The 25,909-nt window shown below is 45.9% G+C and overlaps 1 protein-coding gene across 4 annotated transcripts in view; it reads left to right on the top strand.

The window, feature by feature from the left end:
- FAM120A (family with sequence similarity 120 member A) overlaps nt 1-25,909 on the top strand; it is a 115,340-nt gene that overhangs the window by 18,117 nt on the left and 71,314 nt on the right. For all 4 annotated transcript variants that reach the window (XR_009246647.1, XR_009246648.1, XM_058672739.1 and 1 more), the window contains exons 2-3: nt 7,897-8,143; nt 11,340-11,422. Coding sequence is in view for 2 of the 4 variants with exons in the window: in XM_058672739.1 (XP_058528722.1) it covers nt 7,897-8,143; nt 11,340-11,422 (330 nt within the window). In the remaining 2 variants the exon portion in view is untranslated. The remainder of the gene's footprint in view (nt 1-7,896; nt 8,144-11,339; nt 11,423-25,909) is intronic.

The raw sequence follows: 25,909 nt of genomic DNA, 5'->3' as shown, positions 1-25,909 counted from the left end.
TGCCGGGATTAGAACCGGTGCCCATATGGGATCCCGTTGTGTTCAAGGCAAGGACTTTAGCTACTAGGCCATCGAGCCAGACCCTGATTTAAATCTTAAGGATAGTTTCTGAGTGTCTTATAAATATTGTCAGTTGTTTGATCCCATATATTCAGGTGTAAGTTTATAATCAGCCAAGCTCCATGCTTTTGTAGGCATTCCTGTGTCTCAGCTGGACTGTCTGGGAGATGACTGTTTTGTGGTAATGGACTGTTTAAGATTGCTGTTTAGGCTGCCATTCAATTTTCAGGCCGCTATATTTCTTTCTACTTTATTCATATAAAGTGTTTTTGAGGCAGTCTTTTGGCTGATGTCTTTTAGAGTATTGACTTTTTAAAAAAACTTTCCAATTTGGACTACATTTTATTTGTAGGATGGTTGTGAAGATGTGAGAAGTTCCCAAATATTCTTTATTTGACTTTCATAATGTTTTCTTTCTACTGGCTCATACAGTGATGAGAACTAAGAACTTGGCCTTGGTTGAACAACTGTGAAGCAAACTACAAGCACGCCTGTTAGCTGTGTTTCTACCAGGGCCTTTGAGACACCTGCAGGACTGCATGCTGCGTTGGGTCTCTCTCTCCTCAGCCCCTGTCCAGTCTGGGATAGCTTTTCTAGTTGCATTTTGTGATTCTGACACTTTTTGAGAGTACTAATCAGGTATTTTATTGACATTTTTTCTTTTTTTAAGAGTTACTTGTTTTTATTGGAAAGGCAATATACAGAGAGAAGGAGAGACAGAGAGAAAGATCTTCCATCTGCTGGTTTGCTCTCCAAGTGGCTGCAATGGCCAGAGCTGAGCCAGGAACCAGGAGCTTCTTCTGGGTCTCTCACACACGGGTGCAGGGTCCCAATGCTTTGGGCCGCTGTTGATTGCTTTCCCAGGTCGCAAGCAGGGAGCTGGATGGGAAGTGGAGCAACTGGGACATAGATTGCTGTCCATGTGGAATTCTGTTTGCTTGGAGGTAGAGAATTAACCAATTGAGCTATAATCTGGTCCCTGTTGATTTTGAAGAGTTACAGAGAGAGGGTAGACACAGAGATCTTCCCTCTGCTAGTTCACTCCCCCAAAGGCTGAATCATCTGGAGCTGGGCCATGCTGAAGCCAGGAGCCAGGAGTTTGATCTGGGTGTCATGTGAGTGGCAGGGACCTAAGGAACTTGTGCCATCTTCTGCTGTTTCTCCCAGGCCATTAGGGAGCTGGATCAAAAGTGGAGCAGTCTGGACACAAAGCGGTCCTTCTGGGATGCTGGTGTCTCAGGCGTTGGCTTTACGTGTCTCGCCACAATGCTGGGCCTGGAGGCAATTTCAAGTTGGCTCCTAGGACCCTGCTAATCCTGCCCTGTTTGGGGACTCTTGTTGGCTTCCAGCATAGTTTGGACTTGTTAGGTTTCCCTTTTCTGGGCAGATGTCTTGCCTCTAGACCCGTGGCATATAGGTCTGTGTGTACGGGGGCTGCACTGTCCTTACCTGCCTGTCTCCTAAGTGAAGTCCCGCTCCTCCAACCCATTTCGGTCTTCTTTCTTCCTTGTGTGTAGTTTGTTTTTCTGAAGGGGAGAACGTGGCTCGTGGCTTGCTCATGTATGGTTTAGGGGACCCTAGTACTTATGAAAAAAGACTTGGGAGCTATTAACCTGACCCAGTAGACACACTTGCCAAGTAGAACAGTGTTTATCTTAAGTTCCGGTGAAATAGTTTCCAAAGTTCCCTAGGCTGCTCCTTTTTAGAAGTTACTTTATACACTTATAATAAAATTAGCTACATGGGGTACAACTGAGCTTTGTCCTGGCATTCCCTGACATTCTAGGCAATTTATTTTGTAGGATTATTTATTTATTTGAAAGAGTTGAAGGAGGCTGGCAGAGAGGGGAAGAGAGATTCCATCTGCTGGTTCACAGCCAGGATCCCTGCAACAGCTAGGGCTGGGCCAGGCCGAAGCGAGAGGGTTGCCGTTCCTTTCAGGCCTCCTGCATGGTTGCAGGGACACGAGTGCTTGGCTCATCTTCCACCCAGGTGCGTTAGTGCAACAGCTGGCACTTGAACTAGGGTTCAATACCACTAACCGTATGATTTTTAATTTGTATGTCATAACTCATTCCTTGTGTTGTATAATTGCGAACTTTTTTATTTTTAAGATTTATTTATTTATTTGAAAGGTAGAGTTACAGAGTTCCATCTGCTAGTTCACTTTCCAAATGACCACAACAGCTGGAGTAAGCTGGTCTGGAGCCAGGAGCCAGGAGCCAGGAGTTTCCTTTGGGTCTGCATGGCCTTGGGCCATCCTGTGCTGTGCTCCCAGGCCATCAGCAAGGCGCTGGGCTAAGGAAACCACATGTTATTCAGTCACCATTGGAGATGGCAGTTCTCTGGGTTGTCCTGGTGGCTTTTCAGTGCCAAGTTGTCATTTTCTCAGATAAGGTAAAATGAGTTTCAGCAAAGATAAGAAAAGAAGAATTTTAAAGCTTGGAGAAACGTTAAAGATCCTTACCTTTCCCCGTGATAGCTGGACTGGCTGTGCTGGCAGGGGGAATACTGCATTCCTGGATGGGGCTGCAACATATTTTTCCCGCTGGGGAAAGGCGAGTCAGGAGTGGGGCTTCTGCATTTGCTGCAGGTGTTCTTGGGTGTGGTTCCTTTATCTTTTTCTTTCAGGATATTCCAGCCAGCTATTTGCTTAGTGCTGTGTATGCTTTTGGGGAGGATTAAAGTATTGTTAATTATTTGTCAGTGAGAGTTGTAGTGAATAATAGTAGTGTATTCATTTTTTTTAATGCCGGTCTGAAGTTCAATATTCTGTGGAAGAAGGAATTCAGTTGGGAGCTGCAGGAAGTGATTGCACAGAGCCCCACATACCACTTGCCGTGTGACTCACAGGAAGAGCTGTAGCCTACCAATTTTGATGGATAATTTTAAGGAGACTTTGGGGACCCACAAAAGGAGCTCAAAATAGAAGTTTTCAATCTTTCTGTGTCTTTTAGGTTGCCAGGTGGCAAGGCAGACCAATTGATAAAAGATGTAATTTTTTTTCTTTCTCAAAGAGTTCATTTTAACTTTTTATAGAACTATGTTAAAGTTTGCTTTTCCCCCAGTGTTGTTTTTTCAAACAGAGTTTTATACAATTGTACATGTATGATGTTGTGTTCAGAAATGACTTAGTTTAAAATTTGATTTTAAGTTTTTTCCAGGCTTTACTAGTACAGAGTAGTTGTTTTATTTACCTATATCAATAATAGTAACTCTCTTTTTCTTAGAAGTATACCATCATACTTTTTATGCTTTTAATGTCATTTGCCGAGTTGGTGTCTTGGGCTGTATTTCTGGAGTGAGGTTACTATTGTGGGGCCAAGTGAGATCACGCCAGACATGTCTAAGGTTTATTAAGGAGTCTTTGTTAGTCAAGCTCGGTGATAACAGAGCACACTAGAAATAGTAGATCACAAGTCCAGCACTGTTGTTTATATTGAGATAAAGCAGCATCCTCTCTTTGTAGTCTGAGAAATAGAATGCTATTTGATTAATTGGGTTTCTTTTTCTTATAAAGTGAAGTATTTTTATTGAAATAGTGGCCTGGAAAACGGGGGAAACAGTTTTTTTCTTTCAAGATGCATCTTTTTTTTTTCTTTTAAAGATTTTATTTATTTTTGTTGCGAAGTCAGGTATACAGAGAAGAGGAGAAACAGAGAGAAAGATCTTTCATCCGTCCGATGATTCACTCCCCAAGTGACCGCAACGGCTGGTGATGTGCCGATCCAGAGCCAGGAGCCAGGAACTTCCCTCAGATCCCCCACGTGGGTGCAGGGTCCCAAAGCTTTGGGCCGTCCTCAACTGTTTTCCCAGGCCGCAAGCAGGGAGCTGGATGGGAAGTGGAGCTGCCGGAATTAGAACCGGCGCCCATATGTGATCATGGCGCTTTTCAAGGGAAGGACTTTAGCTTGGGATCATGGCGCTTTTCAAGGTGAGGACTTTAGCTGCTAGGCTACGACACCGGGCCCTCAAAATACGTTGTTAAAATTTTTGCTTTGTGGGCCCAGCATGGTAACCTAGTGGCTAAAGTCCTCCACTTGCACGCACTGGGATCCCATAAGAGTGTCAGTTCGTGTCCTATGGGCCTTGCTTCCCGTCCAGCTCCCTGGGAATGCAGTTGAGGACGGCCCAAAGGCTTGGGACCCTGCACCCACGTGGGAGATTGGAAGAGACTCTCAGCTGCTGGCTTTGGATTGGTTGCGGCCGCTTGGGAAGTGACTCATCGGATGGAAGATCTTGCTGTCTTTCCTCCTCTCTCTATATATCTTACTTTCCAATGAAAAATAAATTAAAAAAAATTTTTTTTGCTCTGTTTTTCAGTGAGATTTTCTTACCTCTAACGTCCCAACAAAAATCATTTGTTATTACGACGTTTAGTATAAACTTGAATGAGAAAGGCAATAACTGCAGTGATGTACGCTAGACCTTTCTCAGGTGGGAATCTGTGTGAGATCTGTGTGTCACAACTCTGTTAGTTATTGCTACATGTGAACACAGAGCTCTTGATCTTAATTGTGAACTTATTTTAGTTGGAGTTTCATTGAATGTAGCCACGTATTAGACAACATTTCTAGAATTTTAAGGTAAAGGACCCATGTTTTTATCCTGTCAGACTGGCTGGAGAGTTAATTATCCACTATCCTTTTTGATTTTTCACATACTTGAAAAGCAGAATCACACTCAGATTTTTAAGATTTATTTATTTTATTTGAAAGGCAAATATACAAAGAGAAGGAGAGACAGAAAGGAGACTCTTTCATCCGCTGGATTATTCCCCAAATGATTGCAACGGCTGGAGCTGAGCTGATTTGAAGCCAGGAGCTGGTAGCTTCCTTTGGGTTTTCCATGTGGGGTCAGATCCCCACGGGTTTGGGCTGTCCTCCAGTGCCTTCCCAGGCCACAAGCAGGGAGCTGGATGGGAAGTGGAGCAGCCGGGATACAAATTGGTGCCCACATGATATTCTGGTGCATGCAAGACAAGGATTAGCCAGAGCAGTCATTGCTCCAGCCCCCAGAGAGGTCTTCTGCTTGCTGATTTACTCCCCCAAAGCCTCAGAGCCAGGGTGAGCCAGCTGAAAGGAGACTGAAGTACGTGCAGTTCCTCCACAGGAGTGGCCAGGGCCCAAACGTCTGAACTCTCATCTGCCGCCTCCCAGGCTGCATTAGTTGGAAGCTGAATTGAAGTTTGAGCAGCCAGACTCAAACTCACACACTGATCGTGACATTCCAAGAGGCAGTTTAACCCACTCAACTTCAGCAGTGGGAAGTAGGGGTGACCCGGTTCCATTATTAGCTGCGTCATCTGAGTGCTATATAATGCTCCTCTCTAAATTATATTCTCCATTGTACCAACAAAAAACCTGCCAGGACTTCATGAGGGAATATGGCAATCCCCAGGCTCAAAATCAATGGTCTTGGACTTCAAGCATAGTAGAACATGCTTTTGTTGCTTTCGTGTGTAGTTTTAGGACTTGGCAAACTGGATACCTTGGTACTGCTCAAAGGTATTGCTTTTCTGTTTCCTCTTGTCATGGCAGTATGCGGCAGTGTAGCTATGTCATGGTGTGATTAAGTGGGAGCTTTTCAATCACTCCAAAGTCCATTCATTTATAGCCGGTTCCCTTGGTGGTCCTGACTTTGTGGTAGAGAATAAGTGTGGACCGAGTGCCTCAGGAACATGAGGACGAGTGTGGTGATGGATAATAACTTGGCATTTATTTTATTTACATCTCTTTAACATCTTACCTAGTTTGAAGAAACTGTTTATGCTGCCAAAGTTGTGGATAGTGTGTTAAGCCACAGCTTGCAATGCCGACATCCCATCAATACCTGTTTGACTCCAGCCTGTTCCATTTCTGATCCAGTTCCCAACTGATGTCCTGAGAAAGCAGCAGAAAATGGCCCTCTTGGGCCTCTGCCATCCTGTGCAGGAGACCCAGAGAAAGCTCCTGACTTTGCCCTCGCCTGGTGCTGGCTATTGCAGCCATCTGGAGAGTGAACTAACAGATGAGAAAAAATCTCCCACCAGCCCACTCCTTCCCTGGTCACCCAACTGGGAACTTCAGAAGCAATCAACCAATCAATCAATCAATCTTAAAAAAAAAAAAAAAAAAAAAAAAAGCAAAGTTAAACACCTGCCTTGATTTCACTAAGACGAGGTACTTCATTTTCTCCTTCCTATTTACTTTTTTCCCTCCTTTGCCCTGCTCCCCTTCAGCGTCACAAGATGGTCAATAGCATTGTGTGTTTTAAGGTTTTTTTAAGATTGGTTTTAATTTGTAAGGCACATTAAAAATTTTTTTTCATGATACAATTCCATAGGCTCAGGGATTTCCTTACACCCTCCTCTATACCCCTTCTTCCCTACTGTTCCCCCCATATTATTACAGTAGTACAGTCCTTCAGCAAGGGTCACAGTCTACCGTTCTGCTGCTCAAGTGTACATGACACTGTAAGTACAGATAATGATGGCAGTCCAGCTCTTTTCTTGGGAGTCCTTTTATTCACGAGGAGAGTGGTGATCTGCAGAATCTGCAATGTATCTTCACTTTGAAAGGCAGGACAGACACACACACACACACACACACCCCCACCCCCCGCCGTTCATTGCTTCATTTCCCAAATGGCTAAATGGCCAGAGCTGGGCCCATCTGAAGCCAAGGACCTGGAGCTTCTTGCAGGTCTCCAAGCGGGCCCTTCCTCTGCTGCCCTCCCAGGCCGTAAGCAGCGAACTGGGTTAGAATTGGAACCACTGGACTTGACCCCGGCACTTAGTGGGGGGCTGGCATGGTGGATGGCAGCCCAATCTGCGGCATCACAGTGCTGGCCCCTGGGTGTGTGTATTTTAAAGTAGAGTGATCTTCGCACTTGACAAGAATGGAAGATTAATTAGCAGTCTAGATGGGCTCATAGGCTACTGACAGGAGGTGCTGCAAGCCTGAGTTCCCATGGAGATTCTCTGAGAGCTGTGTACTGTGCACTTTACATCCTGCCACTTTTTAAAAATCTTTTTTTTTTTCTTTAGTTGGAAAGTCAGATTTATAGAGAGGAGATACAGAGAAATGTCTTCGTCCTCTGGTTCGCTCCTCAAGTGGCTGCAATGGCCAGAGCTGAGCTGATTGAAGTCAGGAGCCTCCTCTGGGTCTCCCATGGGTGTGTGTGGGGGGTGAGCAGGCTTCCCAGGCTTTGGGCTGCCCTCAGCTGCTTTTCCAGGCCACAAGCAGGGAACTGAAGGGAAATGGAGCAGCTGGAAAATGAACTGGCACCCACATGGGATCCCGCTGCATGTAAGGCGAGGACTTTACCTACTAGGCTACCGCACCGAGTCCCTCCTACCACTTTTTTTAAAAGCTTTATTTTTTTGTTTTTTTGTTTTTTTTGTTTGTTTGTTTTGTTTTTAATTTTTATTTGAAAATCAGATATACAGAGAGGAGGAGAGACGGAAGAAGATCTTCAGTCTGTTGATTTACTTCCCAAGTAGTCATAATGGCTGGAGCTCAACCGATCTGAAGCCAGGAATCAGGAGCTTCTTCCTGGTCTCCCACGTGGGTGCAGGGCCCCAAGGCTTTGGGCCGTCCTCGACTGCTTTCCCAGGCCACAAGCAGGGAGCTGGAAGGGAAGCTGGGCTGCCGGGATTAGAACTGGTGCCCAGATGGGATCTCGCCACATGCAAGTTGAGGACTTTAGCCACTATGCTACTGCGCTGGGCTCTTCTGCCACTTGTTTAGCACATGTTGTTCTTGAGTGGTTTTTAGCTTCTGAACAGATATGCTGTGGAACATATCATTCCAATTTCAGCCTGTGTCTGATGCTCCCTATCCCCTCCTGTTACAGGTTGCACAGAGCATTGAGGATCACCACCAGGAGGTGATCGGCTTCTGCAGAGAGAATGGTTTCCATGGCTTGGTAGCGTATGACTCCGACTACGCCCTGTGCAACATCCCCTGTTACTTCAGCGCCCATGCCCTCAAACTGAGCCGCAACGGGAAGAGCCTTACCACGAGCCAGTACCTGATGCATGAGGTTGCCAAGCAGCTGGACCTGAATCCAAACCGTTTTCCTGTTTTTGCTGCTCTGCTAGGTAGGCGGGACAGCATGAAACCTCTTTATTTTGTAGGGTGGAAGTGCACTGCGGACATGTTGGTCTTTGAACTGGTTCAGGTTTGGGATGTGTGCCCTCCATTTAAATGAAACAAAGAGCGGGCTTTTAGCATTACTTTCTATCACTTTTGATGTAGTTGATAATGTACCATTTTTTGTCCTTAAGTGTGTTTAAGTGTGGTTCTATTGTGGTTGAAAAACTGACTTCTGTGAATAAATTTCCTCCTAGTTTCATAAAAACTGCATTTTAAAATCACAGATGTTAACTTTACGCTTAGAGACATCAACTGTTGGCATAAGTTATGTTTATTAGGTACAGAAATAATGTTGTGTTAGCACTGTTAGGGTTTGCCTCATTTTCAGGAATTTTACAGAAAAAAAAAAAAAAGAGTTCCCTTGTGCCATCACCTGTATTTTAAGTAAAGGTGTGATTGCTTGAGTTCCCCTGGGGTGGGTGTTGGGCACAGTGGTTAGGACCCCTGCACACTGTGTAGGAGCTGTACTCATTTCGAGTTCTCATTGCTTTGCTTTGGAACCGGCTTTTGTCCAGGCTTAAGCTTGGCTTAACCCTGGCGTTTACAGGCATTTTTGAGAGTGAACCAGCAGATGATATATTTTTTTTCCTCTTTGTTTTTCCTTTAGATTTTTTCTTTTAAAGATTTATTTATTAGAAAGTCAGATTTACAGAGAGAAGGAGAGGCAGAAAGATCTTCCATCTGATCTCTAAGTTGCCACTGTGGCTGGAGCTGAGCTGATTGAAAGCCAGGAGCCAGGAGCTTCTTCTGGGTCTCCCCTACAGGAGCAGGGTCTCCCATACAGACCTTGAGCTGTCCTCAACTGCTTTCTCAGGCCATAAGCAGGGAGCTGCATGGAAAGTCTGGCAGCTGGGACATGAACCAGTGCCCATATGGGATCCTGGCACAAGACGAGGACTTTAGCCACTAGGCTATCTTGCCTGGCCCTTTCCTTTATACTTTTTTTCCTCTTCATTTCTCCTTCTCCCTCTGTCACTTTGCCTTTCAAATAAATCTTTATTTTTTTTTTTACAAGAGATAATTTACTCATCTGTCATTTTGTATCTGCTGTTCATTATCTTCTCAAGTTTCTCAAGCTGCTTTAATATCTTGCTCTGATTTGCTGAGAGCGTGTCAGTATTGTGTTCAAATACAGGTGTGTCCCACAATGGGACACTTGTGTGATTAGAATCCTGGTTCTTCTGGGGTAAAGGCTGTTGGAGGCTCGGAGCCCTTCTGGAAGTGGTGTGGCCTCTGCTGAAGCTATTGTCTGGCCCTGTTGTATCCAACAGAAGTAGGTGGCCCCATCCATCCTGCTTAAGGGAATTCCATTATGGATTATTTTTTAAAATCCGTGATTACTAAAACATTTTATACATATTTCAAAACAATTTGTGTGCAGAAATTATAGTAAAGGAATAAAAATTTTGAGTATATTTTGTTTTAGCATTTTAAGTTTTATTATAAAACAAGCAACAAAATTCTGATTTCATAAGTTGTCTTTATTTGACTCTCAGCTCACAAAAGGTTGCTTAGGGGATTTTGATTTTGTGGGTTTGGAAGAGGAAAACTAATTTGGTGAAAAAGGTCAAATATTAATGCGTATAAAGCGATGTTTCTTCCGATGTTAAATTAGTTATCCTATACAAAGCTCCACATTTGCTTCAAGACTGTGTATGCAGTATGACTTGGCAAATTAGTTGACTTTGAATGCGAAAACTACATGCTCTTTGAATATGGATGCTTAGCTAATTTGAAATGTAGACGACCATCTTATTTAAGAAACATTAAATGTGTTTCTTTAGATGTAATGCCAGCTTATACTTTTCTAGCTAATTTGTGGAATTTTGAATTAAATGAAAAGCACAGTCAATAGAAATGTCATACAATTCCTTTAAGGCTTGGAATGCTTTCAAAAAATTTTAATGCCAACTGTAGGTAAACTTTTAGATGGGTTGAGCTTTCTTATTTTAGTTTTGTAAGTTTCAGTGTCCTCAATTATCAAAGCTTTTTTTTTTCTTCTTTTGTAATAAAAACTATAGCCATATAAGTTGTTTTGTTTGGGAAAGTTGTGTAAAATATGCGGGCACTTCAAAAAGCTATGGAAAAGCAGAGTTTAAAGATAAGCTTATTTTGGTGCAGAAAGGATGTTTTCTGCAGTTTGTATTTTCCATGAGCTTTATGTATTTGACCCATTTCTAGGGCTTCCACATATTATCCTCTGTTGGAATTGACTTTGAAGAGATCCAAGCTGAATCTTCAGAGACAGTCCCTAGCACTTCCTACTTGACAGTGAGGTCCTGTGCAGCCTGTTGGAGGGAGGCCACAGGAAAGGAAGCACAGCAGTGCCGAGCCTGGCTCCTTGCTGAGTGCTGTGTGGGTGTGTCGCTGTGCCTGGGTAGAGCTGTAGGTGATCTCACCTGGTTTTGTGCAACCTGTTTGCAGTTAATCAATGAATCTTTTTTTTCTCTTTTAATGTGGAAATGATTAAATCATGTTATGAAAGTCACAAGGATTATTTAGAGAATTATACTTGCAAGTTACATTCAGAGAAATGACATACCTAAGATGTTAGTCTGTCAGGCATTCAGGTACTACCATGAACGAGTACCCCTGTGTGTGCTCCTTGTCACCCCGTGATAGTTTCTGCATTGAAGGCATTTGTAGCTCCCAGCACAGCACAGGTGATTGAATAAGACAACCTGACTGCTGCTGGGGGTGTACTTTGTCACATTGTCACGGGTATTTGTGGGTGATATTAGAAATCTAGGGAAGCAGGTGGTGGTTAATTCTGTCATGATCAGTAGTTACTTTCTAGTGTTTAGTCTTACTAAGAAAGATTTTATAGTCATGCAGGTTCTACCTTTGGTTGTTGAACCTAGTTCACGTAATCTTGAACTGTGTTGCATGAGGCACTGGTGCTTGCTGTAACACTGGGCTGTGAGCCTCTGCAGCCCTCAGTCAGAACGCTGTTGGGACACACGGGGAATCCACGTGGGTCCTAGCAACTGTATAGAATGTCGCTGCTGAGTGTGGTTTTGTGCTAAAATGTGAGGAATATCGTTTACTTAGATTTGGAAGGGACTACAGTGTATGGGGTTCCCCAAGGTCCCTGGTGTCACCGTCATACTTGCTTTTACATCATCCATGTTTGTGTTTCAGGAAATCACATTCTACCTGATGAGGATCTGGCGTCCTTTCACTGGAGTTTGCTAGGTCCGGAACATCCACTCGCTTCACTGAAGGTATGGACTTCAGCTCCTTTCCAGTACTTTTACTGTTATTTTAGCAAGGTTTATTTTGTCGTCTGTTGAAGGAAATTTGCTACAATGTTAGCCGTGTTACATTTCTCTCTGATGTGAGGATTTGCCTTCCTACACAGCAATCCAACCTTGCTTTGTTCGCAGCACCTGCCTGTGAGAGTGTTATAGATGTGCCTGAGAATGCAGTGTACCTACATCGGAGGAGGACTTGAAGTTCTTCAACATCTGCTTTCTTACAGTATTAATCATCTAGTATTTGTCACAGACATGAGCATGTGTTAGTGTAGTGTGATAAATTTCTTAACTTGTGCCGATTTTTTGCCATCGTGAAATAGTTAATTTAGGCTTGGATGCTTTTTAGGTGATGAAAGACCTAAATTCATTCTAGAAATTTCCCATTTCTGTTGTTTCATTAACCATATTTTGTTCTTTTTTTTCTTTCAATTTCCTTCCTGTTTGTGATAGTAAAGGACATTGGAGGACACTTTGGCTTTCTGAAGTGGGGCAGTAGTGAGTGAATTTGGATGAATCACTAGGAAATGCCAGTGTACAGATGCTCCTGTGTGTAGGAGAGCAGTGGTGTGTGTCTCAGCACACCACGCCCTAGCTTGGCCATGTGTTCCTGGTGGGCTCGTGACCGTAGCTGTCATCGGTTAGGGGCGAGTCTCCTCTTTGACAGTGCATCAGGAAAATGGGGCCTGTGACTGCTGCTAACTCTACAGCTGTGAGAGAAAATTTGGGTGAAGACATCTGGAGGCAGGTTTTCCTGTACAGTTCTGACTTCTGTCTGAATTAACTCTACAAATAATCTTAGTTGGTGGTTAGTTTCCAGTTGGAGGCTCTCTGTCCACAGTTTAATTCAGACTCTTCATTCCTGAGCCTGCAAGCAGACATTCTTTCCCAACTCTCTGCCTCGGATGTAGCCTCTCAGGCATGCTTTTCGGAACAAAAAGTCTGTGATGCCAAGACCTGTCCTTGTTGGCTTTCCTGGGCGCTGTGGTTTTACATGCACAGACACAAGTGGAGGCTCACTTCTCACAAGGTTGATTTTTGTCTTGAAGAGCAGGGTAGGAAACTGGCAGGGTCTGGGGTTGTATGTGCGTGTCTTAGTGGAGCTAGCCTTGGCTTGCATCACAGAGGTAAAAGGTGAGGTGCTGTTTGAAGAATTGATAGAAAACTAGTCAGTACAACTAGTGTATTGACAAGTTAGTACCACTGTTAAAAGTGTGGGTCCCCCCCCCCCAAATTTCTGTTAAGAAAAATTAAAAGTATGCATAATGTTGAAAGAATAGAAAAAATACTTACCACATTGGTTCCATATCAATAGCTTAATATCATACTTAAGTCTCTCTGGTCTCCAAGAATCATTTGTGGTAGTGTTTTTTTTTTAAAGAAATTTTACACATTGCTATTAATGTGTGTTTTGAAAGTAATTGAGTATTTTTGATAGCACAGTAGAGGAGCAGCCCCAGCTAATTCTCATGATGACTTGAGAAGTTGTAGAATTTTAAAATTTAGATTTATTTATTTATTTGAAAGCAAGAGTTAGAGAGAAAGAGAGGGACGATATATCTTCCATCTATGGATTTGCTGCTCAAGTGGCCACGGTGGCCAGGGCTGAGCCAGCTGAAACCAGGGTCCAGGAGCTTCTTCCACATCTGTCACATGGCTGCAGGGGCCCAATCACCTGGGCCAGCTTCAGATACTTTTTTTTTTCTTTATCTTCCATCCGATGATGCACTCCCCCTCCACAAGTGACCACAATGGCCATGCTGCGCTGATCTGAAGCCAGGAGCCCAGATCCTGTTCTGGGTCTCCCACGTGGATGCAGGATCCCAAGGCTTTGGGCCATCCTCAACTGCTTTCCCAGGCCACAGGCAGGGAGCTGGATGGGAAGCAGGGCAGCGGGATTAGAACTGGTGCCCGTATGGGATCCCGTTGCGTTCAAGGCAAGGACTTTACCTTATAGGCCATGGTGTCTGGCCCAGTGTGCCCCTGATACTTTCCCAGGCATATTAGCACAGAGCAGCTAGGACTTGAACTGGCACCCGTATGGGGCGCTTGCACTGCTTTACCCACTAGGCTTCAGTGTTAGCCCCAGAGAAGTTGTAAGATGAAATGCAAGTGCTCTGGCTCTGAGTTGGCTTCAGGAGTAGTGTCTGTTGACTGTCTTGTGTTGTGCTCTTCTGAACATGTCTTGTGTGTAGCATCTTTCACGTGCCCTCACTCAAAGATGAGGAAGTTAGGGTAATGTCCCCCAAGACCCTATAGTATTAATGATGTGCAGAGTTGTGATATCTTGTCTGCTATTTTAGCCTTTTCTTTTCCCCCAGTTCAGAAATTAGTTTTATTTTTCAAAATATTCTTTATGTTTTTATGTTGAAAGGGTCATGATATGATTATGACACTGCATGTTAGCAGATGCTTTGAATTGATTAGATGATGAATGCCTGTACCACCATCCTGAAAACAGTAATTGCATGGTTAAAGGGAAGTGGGTGCAAAGTCAAGTGTCCTTAGGAGCCCAGTATGGTTGTGACAGAGGAGTCACCCAAGCCCATATTGAAGTGCTGGTTCGAGCTCCAGCTACTTTGCACCTGTGATCCACTGCCTTCTAATGTACCTGGCAGGCAGTGGGTGATGATCCAAGTACTTAGTCCCTGCACCCAGATGGGAGGCCCAGATGGAGTTCCTGACTCCTGGTTTTGGCCTGGCCTAGTCTTGGCTGTTGTAGGTATTTGGGTTGTGAATCAGCATTTAAAAGTAGATGAAAGATCTGTTTTCCTCTGTGTCTGTTCCTCTGCCTTCCAGATCTTTTACAAAGCAAAGGAGCCTGTGAATTCAATCTACTGCACTTAAAAAAAAATTAAGAAAAATTATGAGAAAATTGCATCTTGTTGCCATCTAATGGGAATCACAAATTTCTGTGGGTAGTAACCTCAGGCTCAGTATTCCATTGGTTGCCTCTATATGGAGGTAGCCCACAGAATTTATTCACTTGTGTGTATGAGCAGTTGGGACTCAAACCAAGATTCCAATTATGTGAGACCATCATGAACCAGCTGTGCACACTTAATTTAAAACACTTATTTGAGAAGCAAATATGAAGTGACAGAGAACACTCCTAGCAATTGATTTATTCCACAAATGCCATCAAGGAGCCCGGGGACCAGAGATGGGAGCTGGTAACTCAATCTGCATCTCTCCCATGGGTGAGGATCCCAGTACTGCTGCCTCTGGTATGTGCCTTAGCAGACAGCTGGAGTCGTAAGTGGAGCCAGGTAAAGAACCTGGGCATTCGGATGTGGGACCTTGGTGTCTTAACTGTCGGCTCAAATGTAGGCACTATGCTCTTCTTCTTCTCCCCTTAAAATATGACTTCACCCATTTCGTCACTGCACAATGTCCTCCCACTGTGACTGCCGCTCAGCTGTCCTGTAGATGGGTGGATCAGCAAGAAGCTGTTCCCTAGATGACATGAAAAGGATTGTCATGTGCTGTGGGGTGGTGAACTCGGAAGGGCCTGAGTGCTCAGGAGTGTAGCAAGGGAAAGAAGATGATTGGATAACACCTGGAAGTGTTTTGTGCTACCTTGTTAATCAGTAGGTCGTTCTTAGTATGACTTTGAGAATGCAGTGCTGTCCACATTTGGGATTTCATTTGTGCTCAGGACAGTGGAGGCCATTTCATTTAATGTGTGAAATTCTAGGATAGACTAGGAGAGGTAGCTTCTAAGACAGCGTCTACTCTCTAGCGAAAGAAAGAACGTAGGGGTTACATTTCAGCTCTCTTCCTCCTGCAGTTGGGCAGGGGCTGCTTCATGAACCAGTGGGCAGGTATCCGGGTGTATGGGGCTGCATACTAGCTGGGTGCTCACTCCTGAGGCTGTTTTCCTTACTTTGCTTTGTTCTACATGTCTATAATAGTTGAAGTGTGTTCCTGTGATGCCCTGACCCCTCACAGTGCATGTTGTGGGCCCTGTGTTTGTGCAAGGTATGTGCAGACCTTTGGAAGAGGCTCCTTGCTCCCGTCTTGCCTGGGCTGCTGTGCCCTGTCAGTTGGTCTGTGAGAAGTGGGAAAGGCCTCAGGCAGCCTTTAGTCAGAACTTCCTTTTCTAGAAAGCTGAGAGTCCACGGATTGAGCGTTGCCTGTTCTGCTTCCTCTTGTGCTCTGGTCACTGCCTGGTACAGCTGTGAGCCACACAGGTCTCTTGGACATAGGCTTGTGCCAAATGAATGTTTTCTAGAAATGTGCTTTTGGGTTTTTATTGTTGGATTTTTTCTTAAATTTATTTATTTTAAAGAGTTAGAGAAAGTTAGTTGGGCCATCTGCTGCTGCTTTCTTAGGCACATTAGCAGGGAGGTAGATGAGAAGTGGAGCAGCTGGGACTCAAATCAGGACTCTAGTATGTGAGACCATCATTGTGGGCTATGGCATAACCCTCTGTGCGCTACAATGTCAGTCCCTGTTTTAATTTAAGGAAATGTTTCTATGGGCCTTTGCTGACCTCATTTTTGTTTGTTATATGTTATTTTGTAATGTTGCTCTGAAGTTCCTGAAGCTAGAGTTCCTAGAATGATTTTCTTAACCCATAGTGTCTGCTTTATACTTGATATATTTATGTTGACTCATTAGTTATAGGACATTTATGCATCTTAATTTTTTGTGTGTGTTCCGTAATTTCATGTTTTGAGATTCTGTCCCTATGGATTGTTTGTGACCAAGTTTTCCTGTTCCCATGCCGTTTGTGCTGCCTTCCGTATACACATAACCTGCTAGTTTTCCCCAGCCCACTGCTGTCCTCCACAGCCCATCTCCACACTCCTCAGAGCCCACTTTCTCCCTAGGAGCTCTCTCTGGTCCAAGCATTTCTTTGTTAGGTTTGAGTGTCTTCATTTTGCCCTTGACTTAGTGTCATCCTTTACCAGCTTTTCTTCCTGGAAGGCCATTGGCCATCTTCAACTACAAGACACTGAGAATACTTGCAGGAGGTGTGCTTTGTGTCAAGTCTGCAGGATGTGGAGTAGACAACAGGTAGTAGTCTTGCTCTGGGTTGTTTCCATGGGAAGATGCGCAACACAGCTCACAGTGCCAGTGAATGTAGCGCGGTGTCCTTCAGTACAAAGATGGTCTTGACTGTCTGTCTCTGGGTTTCGGATGGCTGCTGTGATGCCTGGATACTGGTGGCCCCGAGTCACAGCCTCTGGTCTTTGGGATGGCAATGCCTGGCTCTGTCTGTGGAGCTGTGGCCAGAGGTGCCTCCACATGTGCCCACCCAGTGCTAGCTGCCCAGAGGCTGCTGCGTGTCCTGTGTTCTCTGCACTTATGAAGTTAGGCTGGCCTTCAGTTGGCTTTATGCTTCTAAAATCCTTTAAGCTATGTTGGTGTAGATTATAAAGAAAATGAGCTTCTTTTATTTCTGACTTTCCCATCTCTTTCCTTGACTCCAAACCTTCCAGAGAAGGAAGTTTTCTTGCATTAGTGTTAGTGTTGTGCTGCTTCCCTACAGTAAGTCATTCTGTAGCTTAGTAGACTAGGAAAATCTTCATACACTCATGAAAATCTTTGTCCAAAAATACTACATATTTCTGGGACTCTGGAGAAAATGTTAGGCAAACAGATTAAACCTGCTTCTGGTTTTTCTTTTTTTAAACTAAATTTAGAGAAAATAGGCACAGGCAAAATTAATTGGTTTGATTAGCTTTTAAAATTTTACTTTTACCATTCTATTATTTCTGTCTCAACTAGAGGTTTATGTTGACTTTTCCTAAACCACTCATTTTTTCTGATTATAAAAATAATTGGAAAAATTCAGTCAGTACAGAAATATATAATTGGAAGTGGAGCTATTTATAATTCCACTCTTAGTAGATAACCATTTTCCTAGATAAAAAAAAACCAGATCCTACTAATCTTTTTCTTAATCATCATCATCATCATCATCATGAACCTCCTCTGTGTGTTCTCTGTGTTTAGCAGATTCATTGCACTGAGCTTGAAACTTTTCAGTTTTGAAAACCTGCATTTAGTAAGCTACTGCTGATTTTTAACTATGTGGAATTATTAGGATTGAGTAATTTTAAATACAAGACTTGAACTCAGAATATTTTCTGCTTTATAGCTTCAATCAGAACTTCCTTCTCTGTAGTCTGCTAATTTTAAAATAAAGGTGGAAAGCGTGAAGTTCTGAGGAATTGCTGGAGTCTAAGTGTTGCTGTTTGAGTGGGCTCCCATTCTCAGCCTTGGGAGAGGTGGCAGTCCTGGGAAGAGATTGTTCTCCTTACTTGTCATATCATTTTATCCTATCTCCCTGGGGAATGAGAGGATAATTAAGGGTGGGAGTAGAATCTGTCTAGGAAAGGGGACTGACTCTACAGCCTGGGTGGTCTGAGAGACCCTGATGGGATAGCAGTTCCTCTGTTGGCCTGGGGAGGCAGAGTGGGAGTAGGCAGTGGGAAGCTCAGCATTGCTCTTTTTTTTTTTTTTACGATTTTGTATAGCCTGGCATTCCCGCCCCCCCAAATCTCCCACCCCCGTCAGATTTTTCCCATTTTGTTACAATAGTGTAGTCCTTCATAAGGAATCATGATTCTATCAGTCTCTTATTTAAGTGTACCCCGACATTGCTGGTACAGACAATGTCAGACAGTCCAGCATCCCATTGCCTACACATGTCCAACAGTTCCATTGGGAGTCCATCTTTCGTCTGGATGCAGGGATGCACATTCCTTTGTACCCCCACGTCTGTATGTGATAGACCCCAGTACTCCATCAGTATACATTTCCATAATTCAGGAGCCATGAAACAAGGTCAACAACTGGTATGGGTTAGAAGAGCCACAACAACAACAACAACAACAACATCAACAACAAATTACCATGAAAAAAAACCCGCGCCACTGAGTAACCAACACATGGATGACAAAAAGGAAACACAAAAGTCTCTTGGGAGAAATGATGCCATCGTATAATTCATGAGCCCATGATGAATTCAACTAGAGAAAAGAGATTATTTGGAATGAACCAAACTGAAATAAAAAACATCAAGACACATGGGATACTGCCAAAAAATCAAACAATTAAAAAAAAAAAAAAACAGTATGGATTGGACTATTGGAGTTACACTTTCCATGTTGGTTTCCTTATGTAAGAGAGAATATATGGTTTTTCTTCTTTAGTGATTGACTCATTAAACTGAGCATAATGGTCTCTAGTTGGAACCACCTGGTTGTAAATAGAATAATTTCATTCTTCTTAATAGCTGAATAATATTCCAGGGAGTAGATGTACCACAGTTTCTTTAACCACTCTTCTTTGGGTGGGCATCTAGATTGTTTCCATATCTTTGCTATTGTGGATTGTGCTGTTGTAAATACAGGATTACAGATCCCCTTCTCACATGCAGATTTCACTTCTATTGGGTATATTCCTAGGAGCAGGATAGCTGGGTCATATGGCAGGTTTATTTGCAATTCTCCAAGCACTCTCCACACTGATTTCTACAGTGGTTGTACTAGTCTACACTCCCACCAGCAGTGAAGGATGGTGCCTTTCTCCCCACATCCATGCCAGCAGGTGTTGTTAATTGAGTTCTTTTTTTTTTTTTTTTTTTTGATTTGTCAACAACATATTTAATTTTCTCGTGTCTTAAAACAAAAAGTAAAATGACAATGATCATGACTTGTTTTTCCCAGAGTTTATACTGAATAGCAGTTTTCTTTTTTTTTTTTTTATAATCCATTTTATTGTATTGTTGTTGACAATCTTTACATAGTTAACTATAGTTGAAGGAAAATCAAGAAAGAGAAGAAAAAAAAGAAAGAAAAAAAAAAAAAGGTTCAGGGGGATAGGGAGGTGGGCAATGCTATTATGTCCATATTGTTTCCATCATGTATCTGAGGTAAAAGGGGATATTGAGGGAGAAGCCCCACCCGGTTTCCCGCCCACCCCAAGTCCCGAATGTGGGGCATGCTCTGAGATATGTGCTCAAGTGGAGTTAATAGTTCTCCAGTTATGAGTCACTGCCAGTTTCGCTCGATGAGGTGGTCCACTGATTGATATGGTCCATCATGAAGTCTCCATTTGTCCCATATTTCGCTGCCAACATGTAGCTGAGATGAATGATTGTCCTATTCTGTCTTCTGTCTTTTCTTGGTTAGAATTCTGAGTCCAGCAGTTCAAGTGGGGAGATCTCCAAAGATACTTTGAGGTATTCCCAGACCAGATTCTTGTATGTTCTAGCAAGCACAGGGCCCGGCACAGTCCATCACCCTGATCAGCTGGTGGTTGCAATTGCTGTGTTGGTTCTGTTTTCAGTCCCGAGTTGCACTGGAACCAATGGGTGTTGCAGTCCAGTCTGGTTCGGCCCTTACATCAACCAGTGGGAGCTGCAGCCCAGTCGGGGCGACCCACAATAACCCCCACCAAGCCTGCCCCCTACCCTGGTTTGCCAATTTGTGTAGCAGAAGACCAGTCTGTCCCCCATCCCATTTGGCTCTGGTACTTGTCAATGGGTATTAAAGCTTAGTTCTATCTAATCGACTCAACCATCCAGCCCTCACAGATGTTGTTGAGTGCCTCTGTCTAGCCATCCCAGCCCCCGTCCTAGTTTTCATGCCCTCCCACGGGAATAGTGACCCAAGAAGGGGGAACCCACTTTTTCCCTCCCAGGTCTCTCTGTCCCGGTTTATGCACTCTTTAGGTGGTCCTGTGATTTGACTCGACAGAATTAGTCCCCAGTGCCAGCTTCTGCCAGCTGATGCTGTGGCCCTGATCTTGTCCACATGCAGTGCACAGGTGTTGTAGCCTTGCTTAGTCGTGTCTGTCTCTATCCCAGCCAACACTCTCCAGTGGGAGTGGTTGTCCAGCGAGGGGACCAGCCCCTTAACCCCACCGCCAGCTCTGCCCCTCCCTTCCTGGATCTCACGTGTGCTGGATGGGTGCTGCATTCATATCCAGTACAGGCAACCACGCCCTGGCGTTCCATAATGTGTACTGGTTTTGTCGCAACCAAACCCGGCCCATTCCACACTCTGTTCTGGTGATCGGATTTGCCAGAGGATGACATGAACTGATTCAGCCTGGCCTGCTCCTGACCCATGCCGAATGCATGCCAGTGGGATACTTTCCATGGCCTATTCTGGGCTGTTTCCAATCATGCTTCTCGCGCTTACCTGCAGGGACTGTGTCCTGCCAGAGGAGTTGCCCACGCTCCTCCATCAGAACCCCTCCCAATGCCAGATTTTGCGCTTGCCAGGGGGTTCTTGAGCCAACCCTACTCAGTTCACCTCCTGTCCTAGCAGGAACAGTGGCTTTTCCTGGCTGGCTTTCACCCCATTCTGACTCTTGTTGTTGGATGTTTCAGCCCAGCCATGGCTTGTCCATACCCACATACAGCTCACACATGGCTCAGAAGGGGATTGAGACCCAGCCTAGTCAGTCCCACATCTACCCTGTTTCTCCATAACACCAGATGGTGCTGGGATCTGAACCGGCCTGGTGCATCCAATCCCAGCCCACACTAGTGCCTCGGGTGACTGCAACTGTTTCCTAGATAGAACGCAGCCCCCATTCCAGCACATACACCCCTTGGTGGGAACCTCATCCCAGCTGTGGCATCCCAGATTGGGACCGTTCCTAGCTGTAAATCACGCACCTGCACGTGGTTGCTCCGAGGACCATTAGGTGCCAGCCTGCTACACAAGCCGGAGCTTATCTTTTACTTGATAGGTGTTCAAAGCTCAGCATTATTAAGGGATTGGAAGTTCTTCAAAGGAAGAGTTACTGGCATTGGGAATCTTTAGGATTGACTCAGATCCCAGAAACAGTGGGGTCACTCTAGAGCTATCTCAGCAGCGATTCAGATGTCCAATACCCCAGAGCTCCCCGGCCGGGCGGCCAGCAGGCACAGCCTGGCGCCAAATGGCACGCTGGCCGCCCGGGCCCAGCCCGCCATGAGCCATGGGCACATGGCGGACTGGGTTCGGGATCCGAGCTAGACGTCCTCTCCCGCAGCCCTCGGCTCGCCTCTGGCAGCCGGAGGTTAAATCCTGCAGGCCCGAGGTTGCGCCCCTCCCCAATCCCGTTCACCCACCACCCAATGAGGGTGTTGGGTGGGTCCCGGACATGCCCAGTCACGGAGGCCTCCCCCCTCGGCGTACTCACCCCAGAAGGAAGCAGGCCGCACCCAGGCATGTCCGGGCCCAGCCCGCCATGAGCCATGGGCACATGGCGGACTGGGTTCGGGATCCAAGCTAGACGTCCTCTCCCGCAGCCCTCGGCTCGCCTCTGGCAGCCGGAGGTTAAATCCTGCAGGCCCGAGGTTGCGCCCCTCCCCAATCCCGTTCACCCACCACCCAATGAGGGTGTTGGGTGGGTCCCGGACATGCCCAGTCACGGAGGCCTCCCCCCTCGGCGTACTCACCCCAGAAGGAAGCAGGCCGCACCCAGGCATGTCCGGGCCCAGCCCGCCATGAGCCATGGGCACATGGCGGACTGGGTTCGGGATCCAAGCTAGACGTCCTCTCCCGCAGCCCTCGGCTCGCCTCTGGCAGCCGGAGGTTAAATCCTGCAGGCCCGAGGTTGCGCCCCTCCCCAATCCCGTTCACCCACCACCCAATGAGGGTGTTGGGTGGGTCCCGGACATGCCCAGTCACGGAGGCCTCCCCCCTCGGCGTACTCACCCCAGAAGGAAGCAGGCCGCACCCAGGCATGTCCGGGCCCAGCCCGCCATGAGCCATGGGCACATGGCGGACTGGGTTCGGGATCCAAGCTAGACGTCCTCTCCCGCAGCCCTCGGCTCGCCTCTGGCAGCCGGAGGTTAAATCCTGCAGGCCCGAGGTTGCGCCCCTCCCCAATCCCGTTCACCCACCACCCAATGAGGGTGTTGGGTGGGTCCCGGACATGCCCAGTCACGGAGGCCTCCCCCCTCGGCGTACTCACCCCAGAAGGAAGCAGGCCGCACCCAGGCATGTCCGGGCCCAGCCCGCCATGAGCCATGGGCACATGGCGGACTGGGTTCGGGATCCAAGCTAGACGTCCTCTCCCGCAGCCCTCGGCTCGCCTCTGGCAGCCGGAGGTTAAATCCTGCAGGCCCGAGGTTGCGCCCCTCCCCAATCCCGTTCACCCACCACCCAATGAGGGTGTTGGGTGGGTCCCGGACATGCCCAGTCACGGAGGCCTCCCCCCTCGGCGTACTCACCCCAGAAGGAAGCAGGCCGCACCCAGGCATGTCCGGGCCCAGCCCGCCATGAGCCATGGGCACATGGCGGACTGGGTTCGGGATCCGAGCTAGACGTCCTCTCCCGCAGCCCTCGGCTCGCCTCTGGCAGCCGGAGGTTAAATCCTGCAGGCCCGAGGTTGCGCCCCTCCCCAATCCCGTTCACCCACCACCCAATGAGGGTGTTGGGTGGGTCCCGGACATGCCCAGTCACGGAGGCCTCCCCCCTCGGCGTACTCACCCCAGAAGGAAGCAGGCCGCACCCAGGCATGTCCGGGCCCAGCCCGCCATGAGCCATGGGCACATGGCGGACTGGGTTCGGGATCCAAGCTAGACGTCCTCTCCCGCAGCCCTCCGTTAATTGAGTTCTGAATGTAGGCCAGTCTCACTGGACTTAGGTGGTACCTCAATGTGGTTTTCATTTGTATTTCTCTGATGGCTAGGGAGCCTGAGCATGTTTTCATGTCTGTTAGCTATTTGAACCTGATCTTTTGAGAAATGTCTGTTCATTTCTTTTGTCCATTTTGTTACAGGTTTTTTTTTTTTTCTTTTCTGTCTCTGGGTATCTGAAGTTCTGTGTAAATCCTGGATATTAGTCCCCTATCACTTGTGTAGTATGCACAAATTTTTCTCTCATTCTGTTGGTTGCTTCTTCATTTTGTTGATTGTTTCCTTTGCTGTATAGAAGCTTTTTAGTTTGATGTAGTCCCATTTGTTCATTCTGGATTTGATTGAGCTGTTTTCTGTTGCCTTCTCAGGCACATTAACAGGCGGTTGTATCAGAAGTGGGGCAGCCGGAATGTGAACAGGCACTTTGATATGGGATGACAGCATCCAAGCTGACAACTTCATCCGCTCGTGCCACTGTGGCAGCCCCTGGACTGTGCTCTGCTCTGTCTTTATTAAAAACCACGCCAAGTTTGTTATAGCTTGAGACTTGAAACTTGTTAATTAGTGTTAAGTAATTCACCACTTTGTTCTTCTGAAAATTTTTGCTCTATTCTACATGATTTTTAGAATTGGTCTTCTCATTTTCGATTAAATTGTGGGGATCTGAGATACATTAAATCTATTTATTAACTTGGGAATAATGGATATAGTGCAGTAGTCTTCTGATCATGCTTTCAGTGTTCTCTTCATTTACTTGATCCTTCTTTATTTTAGACTGGATGTTTGCAGTGGTGTCCACTGTCCAAATGCGTGATTTTGTGAGAACATACAGTGTTGACTGTAGCATTCACCTAAATGAGTCAGACAGGTGGAGAAGGGACATACATTGCCTAGTGTGTACTTGTGAAAGGGCCATGCTTGTGCCTGAAGAAGTGGTATCAAATGTCCCCTGTGCTGGGGCTGGCACGTTGTCCTGTCAGGCTGGTTCTCCATCTGTGATCCCAGCATCCCATTGGGTGCCAGTAGGAGACAGTGGCAGAGGAGCATGGAGGGGTATTCAGGTATGGACATAAAAGGAAAACACTGTGGAGAAGGCAGATCCTGGGAACAGGTGGTTTTAATGGAAGGGAGACCAAGAACAATACAGCCTGGTGTGCGTCTGAGGACCTCAAGTGTACTGAGGGCTGAGGGCTAGGGACAGTGGAGGAGTGGCTGAGGCATAGAGAGGCTGGAGCAGTGCAGAGCAGGGTGCCGGGATAGTGCGACGCCTCTACCCATACACCCCTTCGAGAACCCACAGATTGGAAGGAGAAGATTGTGTATCACATACCTGAGAAGAGACTTCCTATGGAAAACATGAAATGTTCTTGCAACTCAGTGCAGTAGCCTAGTGGCTAAGTCCTTGCCTTGCACGCACTGGTATCCCATGTGGGTGCCAATTCATGTCCTGGCTGCTCCATTTCCCATCCAGCTCCCTGCTTGTGGCCTGGGAAGACAGTGGAGGATGGCCCAGAGCCTTGGGACCCTGCACCCACGTTCGAGACCTGGAAGAAGTTCCTGGCTCCTGGCTTCAGGTTGGCTTGGCTCCGGCCATTGTGGCAACTTAGGGAGTGAACCAGCAGATGGAAGATCTTTCTCTTTGTAAATCTGCCTTTCCAATAAAAATAAGTAAATGTTAAAAAAAGAAAGTAGATGAGGGGTGCAGTGATGCTTGGAGTTGTGGTATATCAGATAAAGCATCTGTCTGCAGTACTGGCATCCCACTTACAGGAGGATGCCCAGCTTCTTCTCTGGGGCCTTAGCCTGCAGAATGGGGTGAAGCACTTAGCTGCTACTTTGGTGCTTCTCCCTGGCCATTTCAGCTTGCAGAGCTGTGATCACCCTTAGCATTATTTGTGAGTAGTCACATTTGAGCAGCTTATTCATAACTTTATATGGGGAGATTATATAAAGTACTTACATATGTCATGACTTTTTAAGAATTTGGAAGGCATGACCATTAGTGATTATCTAACAATTATTAAGCATTTTCTTGGCTATTTTAATAGAAATCTTCCCTCCCTCCTCATTCCATCCTTTTCTGCCTTCCTGCATCCCTCCCCACCTTTTTTGGTTGTTCAAGGTTTATTTATTTGTATTGGAAAGGCAGATTCACAGAGAGAAGCAGAGACAGAGAGAAATATCTTCCATCACTGGCTCCCTCCCCAAATGGCGGCAATAGTTGGAGCTGAGCTGATGTGGAGCCAGGAGTCAGGAACTTCTTCCTGGTACACACATAGTGTGGCAGGAACCCCAGGAATTAGGCCGTTGTCCACTTCTTTCCCAGGCCATTAGCAGGGAGTTGGATGGGTAGTGGAACAGCTGGGTCACTAACTGGTGCCTGTATGGGATGCTGGTGGTTGGAGGTAGAGGATTAGCCAATTGAATCAATGTGCCAGCTCCCAGTAGAACATTTTTTGTCTTGTCTAAGGGCATGCCAAATAGAGTATGGCTTATGGGAGCTTGTGTTTTTGCTCCACCATTGTAGATCTGGCCTAAGTCCCGAGACGGCAAAGATGATAGATTTTTGGGGACAACACTGAGCCTGAACCCTATGGACTATGGCTGATATGTCCAAGGAAGTGCTTCTCTTTCCCAGTCCCCTTGGGCCAGATGTTTACCTCATCCTTGCAGCATCTTGCATTTGGGGAAGTTGGGAGTACCTAGGTGTTTTGTCTAGGCCATGTCTTCTCCCACAAGGGAATATTAACTAAATGTGGTTTCCAGTTCAATTTCTTGAAATTTTGCTAACACAGAGTATTTGTCATCTTTACATTTTATGTTCTGCATATGATGGAATGACCAGTTCTTCACCTCTATGA

Source organism: Ochotona princeps, chromosome 14 (assembly GCF_030435755.1).
Source record: "Ochotona princeps isolate mOchPri1 chromosome 14, mOchPri1.hap1, whole genome shotgun sequence".
NCBI lineage: Eukaryota > Metazoa > Chordata > Mammalia > Lagomorpha > Ochotonidae > Ochotona > Ochotona princeps.
The sequence above is the reverse complement of the archived record's forward strand: the minus strand, read 5'-3'. Positions and strand labels throughout refer to the sequence as shown.